Genomic DNA, 16,227 nt, shown 5'->3' with positions numbered 1-16,227 from the left:
CATTAATGACCAGGTGGTAATGATAATGACCACGAATCTCCTCTCAGAATGAGAGAGGTTAGGTTAAAGTGTACTACGCTGACCCGGTGTGGATTGGCAGACTTCACACAGGTAAAGAATTAAGGAAATTCCCAGGTTTGCAGGAATCCTCACGACGTTTATTCTTCACCGCTCACATGTGATATTTAATTTCTTAAAAAGCACATAACTGAAAAGTTGAAGGTGCATACCCTGGACCGGATTGGAACTTACGCCCTCCAAGTCGAACGGGTCATAACCACGGGGCTATCACGACTAATGGTCGGGACCAAGGACTTATCGTATTTCCGAGGCATGGAGTATTTCGCTGCTCTATCCAAGACTCAAACCCAAGACCTCGTGATCTGAATCAACATAGGCTAACCACTGGACAAACTAACTAGTTAGGAGCAAGGAAATATTAATGCTAAAAGAAGAGAGCGTGAGAGCTAGAGTTAGCATCAGACGATCTGTTCCCGTAGGAGAAGGACATATAGAAGGAGACGCAGAAGACGTACGTTTGTTTATGGCTCATGTGTAGATAGAAATAATAAGTCCAAGCGGCAATGTAGCTTGTTCAAAAGTAATTCATTGGTGTTTTATTCACATTGCGCAAAGTGGCGTTGAGTTTTCCTAGAGATTCCTCCTCGACCAGTGAATCCCAAAGGGTATATTTGGAAGGCTTTACAGCAATACTACAATTAAGCCTGATGAAAAGCATTAATGCGGTCAAAGTTGGAGCCCGCTTACCTAGAAAATGCTTATTCACCCTTGCTTTGAAGTTGTATAGTATATACAACAAAACCCAAATTAACGCTTGGTTAATTTTAACTACGATAAATATCAGAATAATCCTTACATTTATTTAATTCTACCTACTTGGCGACATCCCTATAAAGTTTTTAAATCGGGCTTTCAAAAATCAATGTTCCAAGGCACTTAGAAATTACAATAGAAGCTTATTGGCGACCTAACGAAATTTTACTAAAATAGACACCGCGGTTTCACCCGCGTAGTTCCCGTTGCAGTGGGAATCTATATATATAAAAATGAATTGCTGTTCGTTAGTCTCGCTAAAACTCGAGAACGGCTGAACGGTTTTATTTTATCTTGGTCTTCAAATGTTCGTGGAGGTATAGGGAAGGTTTAAAAGGTGAGAAAAATTAGAATAATTGCCGGGAAAACCATAAAAACAACCCTTTTCTATTTCCCATACAAACGTTTAAGAGTCAAGGGGTAGGGTATGGTAGGGGTAGAGTAGTGTAGAGTAGGGATAGGGAAGAAGTGCACATAAGTCAAAGCGAAGCTTGACCGGGTCCACTAGTACGAGAATAAAATATAGTTCATGACACTCACCAATAACGTGGCTTTCTATTAGTTAATGAATTTTCTAAATCGGTTCTTTAGTTCAAAGGATGACCCCTACAACCTTATAAACATAACTTTTTTAAAACATTAGTATTGATAGTATATAACTACTTACCAAAACAATATAACACTTAGACGTAGGGAAAATTTGTTTTCCGAAAAGGACATTTTGTGCCCTCAGTATAGTACGGGTAGAAAGGAGATCTTGATTTTTTTTATTTGTATTAGTTCTTAACTTTTTGCACTCAATTTTTATGGTTACGAGGTTACCTTCATAAGTTTATGGTTATAGGTACCAAAATAGGTATGTTGCGAAATCTACCTCATAACTTGGGTAATAAAATCTTTTTATTAGAACACTAGCGGGGGCCTACGACTTTGTCCTTTATTTGTTTAATGTTTGTTGTTAACCGACAAAAAAAATTGGGGGTTCTTAATTTATATTCAGTATTGTCCGATTTCGGTGATCACCGTATGTCATATAGGTACGTGTATAGAGGATTATGTGTGACGTAAGAGATGGATCCGTTTGTATCCCCCCACTTTGTTTTTCGTACTGGAAATTTGACTCTTAGGTACCCATATTGTCCGATTTCGGTGATCATTGAATGTCATAAACGCGTTTATAGGGTTGTTTGTGACGTAAGAGATGGGTGTGTTTGTAATTTGTACCCCCTCCCCCCCACTTTGATTTGCGTTCTGAAAATTTTATTCTTAGGTACCCATAGCTACACTTTCATAAAGTTATGGTCGAAACTGTATTATCAGAAAACGCAGATCTACCTTTGCGGGCACGATAACAGTGCCCTAATAGTATGTGTAATATTTTATTATCTAATCCCTTAAATAAAATTCTTAAATGTTAAATGTACACACACACTAAACTTAATAAGTACAATATTATCTGTAGTTTTATAAAAAATATTAAAATCGTTCTGAAAAAAAAAGAGTGGTTCTGAGTCTAAATGTAACACTAACGAACAAACGAACACATTTAGTTATAAAATTTTTGTAAGCGAACAAAGTAACATGTTACAGATTTAATAACTTAATAAGTTGTTATTGCCCTTTGCCCACGTGGAACTATACTAAGTATACTTGGTCAGGGCGTCATGTATTAAAAAAATCCTTTCTAGGAATGCGCTATGTCCATTTTTGGCTGTGACCACAATCGAATCGAGAAGCAAGAGCTGTATTTTATTGTATTTTTATTAAACTACGTAGAAAGGTGATAACTGATGATCATATGTGCGATCATCAGTTATCACATTTCTACGTAGTTTTCCAGTCCCTGGAACTAAACCCCGAGGCCACCCCAAATACCGTCGGCTTGACATCGTAAACACCAAATTGAGAGCCAACAATCTCAAGAAGTCGGTTGCCCAGGATCGGTCAGAGTGGGCGAGATTATGCTGGAAAGCGGACCCCATCGTAGTGGTACCACGCTATGAAGAAGAAGCTGCTCGAAGTTTTCTCTCACCCGCACGGTGAATCCTTGGAATGCTAAGATATTCGTCTCAGTGGTTTCTCTCTCTCACCTGATGGTAAGTGCTGATGCAATGTTAGATGGAAACGGGCTAACTTGTTAGGAGGAAGATGAAAATTCACACCCCTTTTGGTTTTGTCTTTTACTTTAGGTGGTAACTAGCCACGGCTGAAGCCTTCCACCAGAAATACCTGGACCAATTAAGAAAAACCTCTATCGACCCATCCAGGGATTGAACTCAGGACCTTCTTGTAAATCCTGCGCATAGGTACCACTGCGCCAAGGAGGCCGTCAAGAAGAGTCGTAGATACGTATTTTATAACAACGTGCAGGGTAAAAAATACCTACTCAAAGTCAAAGTCAAAGTGAAGAAGCACAAGTAGGTACTTTTGAAACGTCAGGTAATTTTATTCGTGGAGATAATTAAAGTCGAATTATTTAGTAAAGCATTAAACAACAGTGTGAGAACTTGCATGGGATCCTGTTTATTGTAGAAAACTGCACAAAAAACCATCAGACAGCTGGTACTAAATAAATTACATAGTATTCTAAGATAAAACTAGAGTACCTAAACCATCGACCTTTAACAGTATTTAATATTATAACCCTAAACCATTAAATTAATTTATTACTACGACTATTCCAAGCAATTTAACTATTGTAAAATGTTGCCGGTGCAAAGTGAAGGAGGCCTAGTTTTAGCGATTCTCAAAAATGAATTTAAACCTTATAAAAATCTGAAGCAATGTAAAAACTATAACTATGGAAGGTGCCGGTAGAGACATAGTGTTCCGCATATTGAAAAAATTGCCAGAGCTGGATACCTGGTAAATTATTCAATACTAATATTAAATAAAACCACAAAAAATCATTAAAATGTGCAAAGGAGAGGGGAGGCTCGGAGATGCACTAACATAATTAGGTATAATGAAAAATAATGCCTAATTTTAATAATCTAATCGTTCTCACAAAAACATGAAGTTTATGAAGATGGTTATGTTTGTACTTAAATCATTATTTATGTAACCTTTACTTGTACAATAAAATAAAATATAAATAAAATGTATTTTAATGTAAAAGATTTTACATAAAGGCAGGTAGGTAGGCAGTGCTCTGTTATGACAATCTTCAAACTCGAATGGCTTATTTTTTCATCTTCTATCAACAGTCAAGCTTCATGTTACCATAATTATTCTTCATTGTCGCTGAAGATAATTACGCATAATTAATTAGCATAGATCGACAAAAATCCATGTACTTTTCAGGGCAATACAACAAATAACGTGAAACCGCTAAAATACGTAACTACACATCAACTTAAGCCATTTACAAAAGAACTGTTAAACTTTCATACTTAGTACTTACTGTGAATAACGGATCGATAGAAGCTTCATACACTGGAGTAGCTATAGAGACCTCTTTATAATGGTTTACGGAGTGGGCGGTGAGCAAAGTGGGCGGGTCTTATTAAGGGTACCTTATCCCTTGATGTATCCCTATGAGCTTCAATACGGTACAGTGTGTCAAACTATCAACACACTACGCGCGCAATGAGTGCTACAATAGATAGTAGTCGCGTAAAGTAGTCTGATAGCTATACAAAAGTCTAAAATGGATACGAATGAAAATTGCGCTCCGTTAGAGACGAACAACTCTGCACCGCTCACCGTCGGCGGATCGCCAAATAATTCTGATAACATGTTCTTATATGATGATTCTTCAATGTCCGACGGCAGTTTATATGCCAGCGACCAAGAAAATCATTCCACGCCAAGAAAAAGGTAAATTTTCCTTGACATACTATTATTTGTTAGAGCTTTTGTTTTTTTTTGCATTGCGAATCTATAAGTATGTGTTGTGTATTATTTGTGTTCAATATAAATTAATGTTAAGTAGGTGTCTACAAAATTAAGGTTTAGACTTACCCTATAGAACTTTAATTTGTTACTTTGCATTATAAGTCGAGCTTTGTACCTATTATCGTTTCATGACGATTATAATTTTGTTGGTAAAACAAAACGATATATTTGTAAGCGTTGCGATGTTAGCTTTTTTAAACTTTTCACTTTTCTTTCTAACATCTAATCTACTGTCTAATTAGAAATTGAGGTCCATTTTGGGCACAAAAGTTCTTTTTCCGTATTCGTTAAATACTAATAGTATAAAGAGATAAAGATTGTGGTGTTGTAGTGGGTAATTTCTGGGATCTACTGAAACGATATTATCATTCTTATACTCTAGGAAGTCACGATATTTGTGAATGTCATTGGTGTCATAGGCTATATTTTATCCCCGTATTAGGTATCTCGAGCACGTGAACTATGCGTGAAAAACCTCGGTGCGTCGGCTACTCCGACATAATATGTACCTAGATCACTAGAACATAAATAGAACCAAACGATATAGGTTCTAGAAGGTAATTCTTCCATCATTTTAAAACACTTAGGGGTATTTATTAAAGTCTATAGGTAATTCATGCACTTAACAAGAACGGATTGATTGAGTGTCGGGCATCATGTCAATTGATAATCATTTGTACGGTGTACTTAGTACCTATAATAGTTACAGTTTTAAATGATTTTTGTTTGTGTGTGTGTGTGTGTGCGTGTGAGTGGGTCTCTACTCTCTACATAGAGACCATGTCTTCGAATTCGCAATTCGTTGTAGTAGATTCTGGACTTTGTGACAAGGCTAAGGAAGGCTAAATGCGGAGAGAACCGAGATAGCTCAGTGGATATGACCTCTGCCTCCGATTCCGGAGTGTGTGGGTTCTAATCCGGTCCGGAGCTGCACCTTCAATTTTCAGTTGTGTGCATTTTAAGAAAAATATATATCGCGTGTCTCAAACGGTGAAGGAATAACATCGTGAGGAAATTCCAAGGAGACCAGTCGTTTGGTCGAGAGGAGGACCAGAGAATTTTCTTAATTCTCTGCGTATGTGAAGTCTGCTAATCCGTATTGGGCCAGCGTGATGGACTATAGCCTAACCGCTCTCATTCTGAGAGAAGGCTCGAGCTCAGCAGTAAGCCGAATATTGGTTGATAATGAATGAAGAGCGGATGAAGTAGCGGGCGTTCGCTAGTAGGCTATATTTTATCCTCATCTTCTCACGGGAACTACGACGGTGAGGTGAGGCGTCTGCCAGTATTATGTAATGATGATATGTATTGATCCGTCAGGTCAGAATGCCGGCGACACCACAAGCGGCACGTATGCTGCACGCAGCAGCAGATCCAGCAGCGACAGGCTGCTAACCTGCGGGAGCGACGCCGCATGCAGTCCATTAACGACGCCTTCGAGGGTCTCCGCGCGCATATCCCCACCTTGCCTTATGAAAAACGTCTCTCTAAGGTGGATACGCTCAAACTTGCCATTGGATACATAAGCTTTCTCGGTGAACTGGTAAGAAATAAATAAATTTATTTAGAAAATACACAACAGACAATGCAAATCTCATTGGTCACTTTTCATCAATAGAACATTTATTCGGCTCTCTGTTGAACATTAGTCTCCTCTCAAAATGAGAGAGGTTTGGCTAATAGTCCACCATGCTGGCCCAAATGGTAGATTTCACGTAGAGAGTTATGAAAATTCTCACGTATGCAGGTTCACCACGATTTTCTTCACCGTTTGAGACACGTGATATTTAATTTCTTAAAAAACACATAACTGAATTTTCATATGGCTTTTTTTGGTATATATTTTCGTCCGAAATGCCTCAGTGGCTAAAGACAAAAGTCTTCGAACAGTGCGTGTTGCCAGTCATGACCTATGGTTCCGAAACTTGGTGCTAGCAACCAAATCTCGGATGGGCATCGTAAGAAGGCTCAGAGTCACACAGCAGACGATGGAACGAGCTATGCTCGGAGTATCTCTGCGTGATCAAATTATAAATGAGGAATTTCGTAGAAGAACCAAAGAAATAGTTCGAAGGACCGATGGACGTTGGGGTCCCAAGGTGCAGGAGTAGCGACCCCGCACTAGAAAGCGCGGTGTTGGTCGTCTCCCCACTAGGTGGACTGACGACATCAAGCAGCTCAGGATCGTGATGTTTGGAAGTTCCTACAAAAGGCTACTCCTGCAGCGGACGTCCATCGGCTGATATGGTTATGATGATGATGATGATGATGATGATGATATAACTGTAAAGTCGGAAGTGCATTCCCCCGACCGGATTCAAAACTACGGCCTATATTTTAAGATATAAATAATATTATTAAACAGGTTAGTGTGGACAAAAGTGGAGACGCGATGCCCTCCGGAGTATCTAATAACCTGAAATCAAATCATGAACAAAAGAAAATCATCATACGAGGTAAGTACTTAATTTTTTCCTGTTTTCATTTAGTAGCTGTTGTCCCACGATTGCATCCGGGTAGTCCCTGTAGGAATAGAGTTATAAAATATTGCCTATGTTACTCGCGAATAACGTAGTTTTTTTTATCGATGAAAGCATTATTTTTAAAATTACACCGGTAATCTTCAGACCGGAATACTGTAATAACAATTCTGGAGATGTAGGCTTTTTTATTATAATTATTTACAAGTTAGCTCTTGACTACAATCTCACCTGATGGTAAGTGACGACGCAATCTAAGATGGAAACGGGCTAACTTGTTAGGAGTAGGATGAAAATCCACACCCCTTTCGGTTTCTTCACGACATCGTACCGGAACGCTAAATCGCTTTGCGGTACGTCTTTGCCGTATAGGTAGTAAGCCACAGCCGAATCCTCCCGCCAGCCACACCTGGACCAATTAAGAAAACATTAATCAGACCAGCTAGGGATCGAACCTAGAACCTCCGTCTTGTAAATCCACTGCGCCACGGAAGCTATCAATGTCAGGCTTCTCTGACTGAAGCGCTCCGGAACCCTCTTAGGTTTCATTTCAAAACGACTTAACTTATCACCTTGTTTTAGAATGATATAAAAGCAAAAGAAACCATTTAAGTACTGATTCAATAAAAATGGTGCTTCCTGAGGACCTTCCGGTTTCGGAGCTTAAAGTAATAAGTACTTTAAGCTTCGAAACCGGAAGGTCCTCAGGAAGCAGCATTTAGTCTAATGGTCTAAGTAGCGTTGACGTTTGGATGTTTGGATTCGATCGTTTCTCGGAGAGCTATTCTCTCCGAAAAACGATCGAATAGCATTGATACCTACCTAAATATTTTAAGCGAACATAGGAGGGAGCTACGTACCACCTGATACATTAGTAATCCACATGAAGCAATTTGCATCGATCACCACAAGGTGTACAAACACAACGAATCGATTCGTGCGAGGGTCGTGGCCTGGCACTATCGGGCCCATTATAACAGTTATGTTATAGATAAATACTTAATTGTTATTTTGTTATATTAATTCGTGATACATTTTTTTATCCTGTTTTAAAATTTTAAGTAGTTTTAAGTTTGAATTGAAACAGCATTGGTAAATTTATTTGTAGGCTTAAAATCAAATTAATTATTAAAGAGTAGCAGGCGCCCCGCGGATTTTCCCGCGTAGTGCATTTTCCGTGTGAAAAATAAATGTAGCCTATGGTACTCACAAATAACGTGACTTCCTATGGTAGAATGATTTTTAAAATAGGCGTAAAAGAGTAACAAATATTTATACCATCAGTTTTAACCATCAGTTTTTCACCTCGGGAAACTATGGATTTTTCAGGACAAATAGTAACCTATGTGTTAATCCAGGTTATAATCTATTGCCATTCCAAAATTTCAGCCAATTCAGTTCAGTAGTTCATCAAAAAACATCCATACAATTGATTGAATTGATACAACTCCGTGAGTCGGAGAGCACGTTAAGCAGTTAGCCCGTGATCGATAAATAAACATACTCACCCTAATTGCCCCCGGGTCCAGGTTTAAGGTTCGATTTCCGGGTCAGGCCAACAAAAAAATACGTTATTGGGATTTTCCTAACACAAAAAGTCTTATTGGAATCAGCCTGGAGTTGGGATGTTGACGGAGTTGACAGCGCCGGCCCGAAGTAAATTTTAAAATGGAGCGAGATCCAAATAATTGCGTCTCTTCTGTTTGTCCCTAATAATATGTACATAGATATCTATACCAAAATATGAGTGTAAGTAAGAATGGAACGCGACCATACTCTGGTGTGACCAATTGAATATCAGGCGCAGTATCGTCTACGTTTGAGAAGGATTATCATTTTGGCGCTCTTTAGGATTTGGCGCCTGGAGCGACTGCTCCGTTCGCCGTATGGACGGGCCGGCCCTCGGTGTTGATACACCCCGATGCATCGGAGAGCACCTGTGCTTGCGCACACACTTATGCACTATAATATCTTTTGCGTACGAGGTTAACCTCACCATGAGATTGGCAGCCTTGGCCGAATAAAAGAGATATTAATTTGGTCGGGAGCATTATTATCGCCCGAAGCTTGCTGTTTTGAGCAGCGTGATGGGTCTAAGGTCTATATCTTCTCCCCTGTAAAGAGGCCTAGACCTGAATAGTCGACCATTAACGATGATAATGATGTACCTAGCCTAGGGTGAAAACTATAACTGCAATACTCGATCCCATAATCATTGATTCTCACCGACTAGCACTCGGCCCCACGTTTTAATGACGCAAAAACATTGCGTGCTATATGAATTATTGTGATAGTGAGCTCTTATCTTATTGACGCGTCGCCCGGTCCATCCAGGTGCCATCCCCGCGGCTTTCCCACGCGTCATCGCGTGACGATCCCGAAACACCGTGAGGAAACAATTGCGGCATTAATTGGACATTCCTCTCCCGACATTTAATGACCCGTGTCGCGGATGACATATGTTCCAAAAAAATTTTAGTTATTTAAGTATATCAAAATAAATCAGCAAACCACTTACTAACACACACTAAACAATAAAACACTTGCTAGATGATAATAAAGTTAAAATACGAAAAATAGCATCGTATGTGCTACCTTCGGATCAGATTGATTTGAATCCAGTCATGCTTTACATTGTATTTAAAGCCTTTTCTGAAAGAACCACAGCAATTTTGATATTTAAACGGCAAATAAATACTTCATTTGCTGGGCACTGTCTTCAAACAGTTCAGAAAGTAGTATATACCATTTTTCGCTTTTTAGTGTAGTGGGTAGGTTAATTTTTGTGTTGGAAATCGGATGATTTTTTTTTCATTATTTTTTTATTGAACTTTAACTTTTCTTAGAGATTTACTTGTCTAGATAAATAAGCAAATTTAATAACTTGTTGCGATTAAAATTTTCAAAGTAAGGAAATACGAGTACCTAATTAAAGCTCGCAACAAGCTTTTATATCATATTAATGGTGTATATACTATAATATAAGTTTAACAGAAGTTTTAAAGTAAAAATTATTTTTTTCATTTTATTGTAAATAAAATTTTTATGCATTTTTCATTTTTATGCGTCAAATAAAATCTTGTTTTTAAAAAGGCTTTTTAAATTTAATTTTTATCCTATAGTAGGTTCGTTTCTCGCTGTATAGTCGCTCGCTGTTCGATCTTTGTAGAGGTCGAAGGTAGATATAGAGTAATTACTATGGTATAAATATGGTGCGGAGCCAATGTCTTCAACAAAGATTGCCCATTCACTCTTCATAGACAACTAAAATGCTGATTATTTTTTACCTCAAAATGAGATATTACAAATTGAAAAAAAAATTGCAAATATCTGAACTGGATAAAATGACAGAAATGTAAACAAGGGTCCCTTTGCGAATCACACCGTAGCAAATTGAGGGGCTCGATCTGTTATAGGGGAGGCGGAGTATATTAGAAAGCAATTATTACTCATCATCCTCTTTATTTTATTGTTAAACTATTAATACATATACAAATCTTTAATTAAACTATTATTACGATCCCTTAGTGTTAGAAAGTGTGCAACTAAAATGATTTATTATAAATCTAAATAATGTCTGTATCGTCACTAATAAATTAACAAAAAACTACCTATGTAGTAGAGCTTTAGTAGTAGAGATTTTTTGTGGCATAGAATGTTCGGGGAGGAACTACTATCTTGCTTATTTCTACTGCTGGTGTGAAGAGTAGGTCTTCATACCACCAAGTAGGTATAACCATCTTTGAACGTATGACTTACTTTAGAAGAGTACGTAAGTTGATTTAACTTGCCAGTTAGACTTAGAGACCGGCTCTAAGTACTTATCTATCGGTCTTTAAGGTTAACAAAAAAAATCGGGTTTATAAACTTATGTTTCGAAGAATACGACCTTACATTGTTTTATACAACAAATTCTGTATTACTACTGTTAAGTTTTTACAATTGTGTCTATCACTGTTGTGTTATCTTGTGATCACGCAGATATCAATCTATTGGGTACTTATGTTGTTTAGAAGAAAAACTTGAAAATTTGATTATAGATTATATTGAAAACCTTATATAAACATGGGCCATAAAAAGACCACATCATTGGAAGGGTGAGTGTACAGAACACATCATAATCTTTTTTCAATTAATAAAAACACCTTATCGAAATGTAATGTAGGATTTACATAAAGATTATCGCGCACGTGCGAAGTGCGCGGCGCGCAACCCCTGTAGATCCACTTCAATGCTTTGTTTGCTTAAATATCGCTCGAAAAACACTTGTCGTTTGGAAAACAGGCATAATATAAAATTTATTTTTAAAATAACTGTTAATATGAAAGTTAAAATGTCACACGTATTGTCTTTGACACTATTGTGATTTTAATATATCGTCAAAATATTTTTTCATTTATTTTACTAATACAAATTTGATAATGCCAATAAAAATGTTATTAGCTCGCCAAATTTTCGATGCGACCGGAATCCCGACGGTCGAAGTGGATATGGTAACTGAACTTGGCTTATTTAGAGTTGGCGTTCCGTCCACTGACAAAAAGAAGCTCGCAGAAGCAGTACAACTTCGTGATAACAACCCTTCGGAATACGCTGGCTTGGGAGTGACCAAGGCCGTCAAAAATATAAACACCATCATCGCACCGGAACTCATAAAGCAAAATCTGGAAGTAACAATGCAAAAAGAAATCGACCAATTCATGATAGCACTGGACGGTACTGAAAACAAATCGAGATTAGGGGCAAATGCTATCATGGCCGTCTCTCTGGTTGCAGCTAAAGCAGGAGCAGCGAAGAAAGGAGTTCCTCTGTATAGGCATATTTCAGACATGGCCGGGGTTGCCAGTATAATAATACCCGTACCACACATTACTATCATATGCGGCGGTGTCCTAAGTAACAATGGGTTACCGTTTCAAGAATACATGATCATGCCTACCGGAGCCTCCACTTTCGCAGAAGCGATGCGTATAGGAAGTGAAATATACCACTACGTCAAAAATATTGTAGAAGCAAAATACGGTGCCCAAACTTCTTTCGTGAGTCACAATGGTGGCATGTCAATACCATTGGAGAGTCATAGAGACGCCCTAATGCTACTAACCGATGCTATAAAACAATGTGGCTATTTTGGGAAAGCTGAAATTGCTATAAATGTTTCAGCTAATGATCTGTACAAAGACGGGTCTTACGATTTAGAGTTTAAAAATCCCAATTCTAATCCCCAGGACTATATGTCATCTGATAAACTCGCCGAAGTATATTTGGATAATATGAAGGAATTTCCCGTATGTTCGGTAGAAGATGGTTTCGATTTTGATGACTGGGCGGCTTGGTCTACCTTAACAGCTAGAACTGCAGGTCAACTACTCGGTAACGATCTAACTCAGAGCAGCATCCGCAGAGTGGGACTAGCTGTAGAAAAGAAAGCTGGAAATTCTGTAGCATTAAGATTAAATCAAGCTGGAACTCTCACTGAAATACTAGAATCATACAAATTGTTGAAATCAAATGGCTTTGGTATAGTTTTATGTGATAGATGGGGAGATACAGATGATCTATTCATAGCTGATTTAGTGGTAGGCTTATCAGCTGGACAAATAAAATGTGGTGGTCCAGTGCGTGGTGAACGAATCGGGAAGTACAATCAAATAATGAGAATCGAAGAAGAATTAGGAGCGTTGTCGAAATACGCAGGGAAAAACTATCGCGGACAAACTTAATCAGAAATATGTGTGACATTGCAAAACGCAAGGCTTACGCAAAGTTGAATATTTTGAAAAACATTTTTTTTTATAGATTGATTTGGCTTCAAAAATATAATATCTCAACATTAATGTGGTGTATTTAGCATTTTTAAGTCTATCCCAGAATTGTTTATCGTACAACATTTTTACTGCTTTACCTTACCTTTTAAAATCAAATTCAAAATTCATTTATTTCAAGTTTACTTAATTCACAACCACTTTTGAAACGTCAAATTTGACTATTCCTTAATACTCTACCACAAATTCTGAAGGCAGATTCTACTGAGAAGAGCCGGAAATAAACTCCACAGTTAGATCAGGCGCTATGAGGTTCTGAGTGTCCATAATTCAAGCACCGCATTATTATAATTTACAAAAGTTAAAATCATTACAATCTTTCACTTTTACATTCTGTGTGATGGTGGAAGATGATCCAATGGTCAAATGGCAATTGTGAAATAACTCAAGGTAACTACACAATTGATGAATTCCTTCAATTTTTAAATTCCTTAGTATTTTTTTTAACATATTGCTTAAACTTATACTTAAAAGTATAAGTTTTATTAGTAAAGAAGTAACTACATATATAGAGGCTCGCTATAGTATATAACTCAGAAACCGTAGCACCACTTATAGTTGCCCAAGGTACGCAATATAGCTTTTGTGCAACTAACCAATGCAGAGTGATAAAACGAATGACAAGTGGTCAAATTACCGGAAGTAATATGTCCCAATGAAATATAATTATTGGTTGCTGTATCTACGTTTTGTAGTAACCAATTAGTGAAATAATAGGCCATCATTAAGTATATCGATGTTTTTTGGTGTAAGGTAATAATTACATGATTTAAAACTATACATTTGCAAATATAGAGGAACACATTTGTACACCTCAAACTATACAACAAAGTCGGGTTAGATGGCTTTGTTAAACCATTATTTATCCTTTTTGGTTTATTGGAACTGTCTTTGACTCGTATAACACGGCTGGGTAACTGTTAAAACATCGGAATAATTCAAGAAAAATATTTTTAAGTAAACTAAATCACATATGAAAAATAAGCTGTTCATCAAATAAATATTGGAGAAAATTCTTTATAATATAGTGTTACTAATTAAGCATTGTTTTACATATTACATAGACACACGTGATACCGTGATACCACTGCCTTCGATTTCGAGGGCGTAGGTTTGGATCTGATCCGAGGCATGCACCTCGAACTTTTCAGTTATGTGCATTTTTAGAAATTATAATCGTGAGGAAACCTGAAAATTTTCTTAATTCTCTACGTGAATACCTTAAACGGTATGCTGCCCGCTACGCCCATGGCGTAACCCCGAATATGGGTCACTGATGATGATGAGACTAGACTATCTTACGATTAAACAACATCTTAAACCTGTCAACACGTGAGTAGCGTATCCCCACAAACTGCTGTTAAAACGGTATAATATCACAACATAATGAAGTGGCACAGGTCAGCCCTCTATCGTTTGGTGTAAACTAAGGCCAAGGGATATAACAGAGTGCACGTGCGCGACCCTTTCACAAACTCACCCTAATTTTTACCACATTCGCAAAGTTTAGCCCCAGGGGGTTGTACTTAGTGTATTCAGAAATAATTGTGTTAAATAAAACTCGAGTTTACGCTCGCTTAGTGCAAGTGTTATCGTTAAGCGATTAAAATAACTTTTTTTTAAATTAATTTCTTTAATTTGAAACGCAGTGAAAAATACATTTATTTCATTATGATTTATGTCCATGTTTATGTTGCTATTTTCCGTGAAGAAGCTACGATTTCAAGCGACGACGTCACTCAGGCTCAAAAGAAATTTCTCAAACATTTCACTCGTAAACCGGAGTACCTATCCTTTGGGATCTTCTACGTTAAAATATACTTCTCCTTTAGTATTTAGGGTTTTGGCTATGCCAAGCCAGCACAATTTACTTTGCTTGCTTCTGTAAATATTAATTTAAGCTAATTCGCCTGATATGTTAAAAAATGTATTTTACGATTTATTGGTTAAACTGTCTCGTTTACTGAGTTGACAGTTTGTGCTGCTAAGGATCATGTCCTTGGTTCAATCCCCGGCTGGACCGATTGAGGTATTCTTAATTGGTCCATGTCTAGCTAATGGGAGGCTTCGGCCGTGGCTAGTTACCGTACCGACAAAGATGTACCGCGATTTGACGTTTCCAAAATATTTTCATCTTTATCTTGTTTATTCTAGGTAGCAACTACCAAAGCCATTCCCTGTCATGGTCCCGACGCGGAGAACGGCCTTCTGGAGGAACGCTTCACGCCAAAATATGGGTCCCAGAAGATCCTCGGATGTCAACGCGGTCTACCAACATTATAGATAAAGAAGAACTAAGATAAAATCTACTTTAGACATTGTTCGGTTAACTAATGATCTCATTATTTGTTTAAGAGTTTGGCTGTACTTATGTAGAAACAGTAGAAACCTTAAGAAGTTATATGCGCACCGTAGCTTGCTTAACTACAATCATTGTAGCTTCCATGCCATTGTGTAGGACTAGCGATCATGATTTCCTTAACAGAGTCTACGAGTATATAATCAAGACACGGTTTAAAGTGTGCATGCATAGGTAGTCAGTTGAAATTGTTCCAAATATTATTTTCGTAAGATACGAATTGAAAGTAAATTATTTTATTTTCAATTCGTATCTTACGAAAACTAGTCATTAGTAGTAGGTACGTTAAGTTATAATTAATAAATTGATTTGACATTTTCAAATAAAAACAATACAGCGAAAAGAAAAAGCGCGTGGAATAATTTTTACTTGTTCACAAATTAATGCCAGTATTACTAATGAAGTAAATTAATATTTTCGTTTTTTGGTTACAGATATATTTATTTATCTAAATTTTAGTTTAGGTTGTAATTTATTGTCAATATTATTTAAATTATAGAATTAAATGTGTATTTATTATATTTTATATCCCATAGTAAATTTCATCCAAAGAATGTAAAGCACTTTTCTGACATTAAAGATTTTCTGAGGTTTAAAAAAAATTAAAAAATGTTCAGTTTTTATTAATTAAAAATGCAGTGATAACTTCTTATGTTAAGTTAAACCACTCCTTAACGTAACGCGTTACGGCGCCTCTCTAGCTGGCTTCCTTTTCTCTCACGCATATAGCTACGCAGGTTTATGTTATCACTTCTGTAGTGGGTCCCGAGAAGCACATGTTTTTTTTTTATTATTTTGAGATAGGTATCTATTTATTAAATTATGGACTAAA

At 37.2% G+C, this 16,227-nt stretch overlaps 1 protein-coding gene across 1 annotated transcript; it reads left to right on the top strand.

The window, feature by feature from the left end:
- The first annotated feature begins 4,151 nt into the window (after positions 1-4,151).
- On the top strand, positions 4,152-16,215 carry LOC112048315 (pancreas transcription factor 1 subunit alpha). The gene is made up of 4 exons (XM_024085804.2): positions 4,152-4,653; positions 6,052-6,274; positions 7,097-7,187; positions 15,191-16,215. The coding sequence occupies exons 1-4, from the start codon at positions 4,484-4,486 to the stop codon at positions 15,337-15,339; spliced, it is 633 nt and encodes a 210-aa protein (XP_023941572.1). The 5' UTR covers positions 4,152-4,483; the 3' UTR covers positions 15,340-16,215.
- The last annotated feature ends 12 nt before the right edge of the window (positions 16,216-16,227 follow it).

The sequence above is a fragment of the Bicyclus anynana genome, chromosome Z, assembly GCF_947172395.1.
Source record: "Bicyclus anynana chromosome Z, ilBicAnyn1.1, whole genome shotgun sequence".
NCBI lineage: Eukaryota > Metazoa > Arthropoda > Insecta > Lepidoptera > Nymphalidae > Bicyclus > Bicyclus anynana.
The sequence above is the reverse complement of the archived record's forward strand: the minus strand, read 5'-3'. Positions and strand labels throughout refer to the sequence as shown.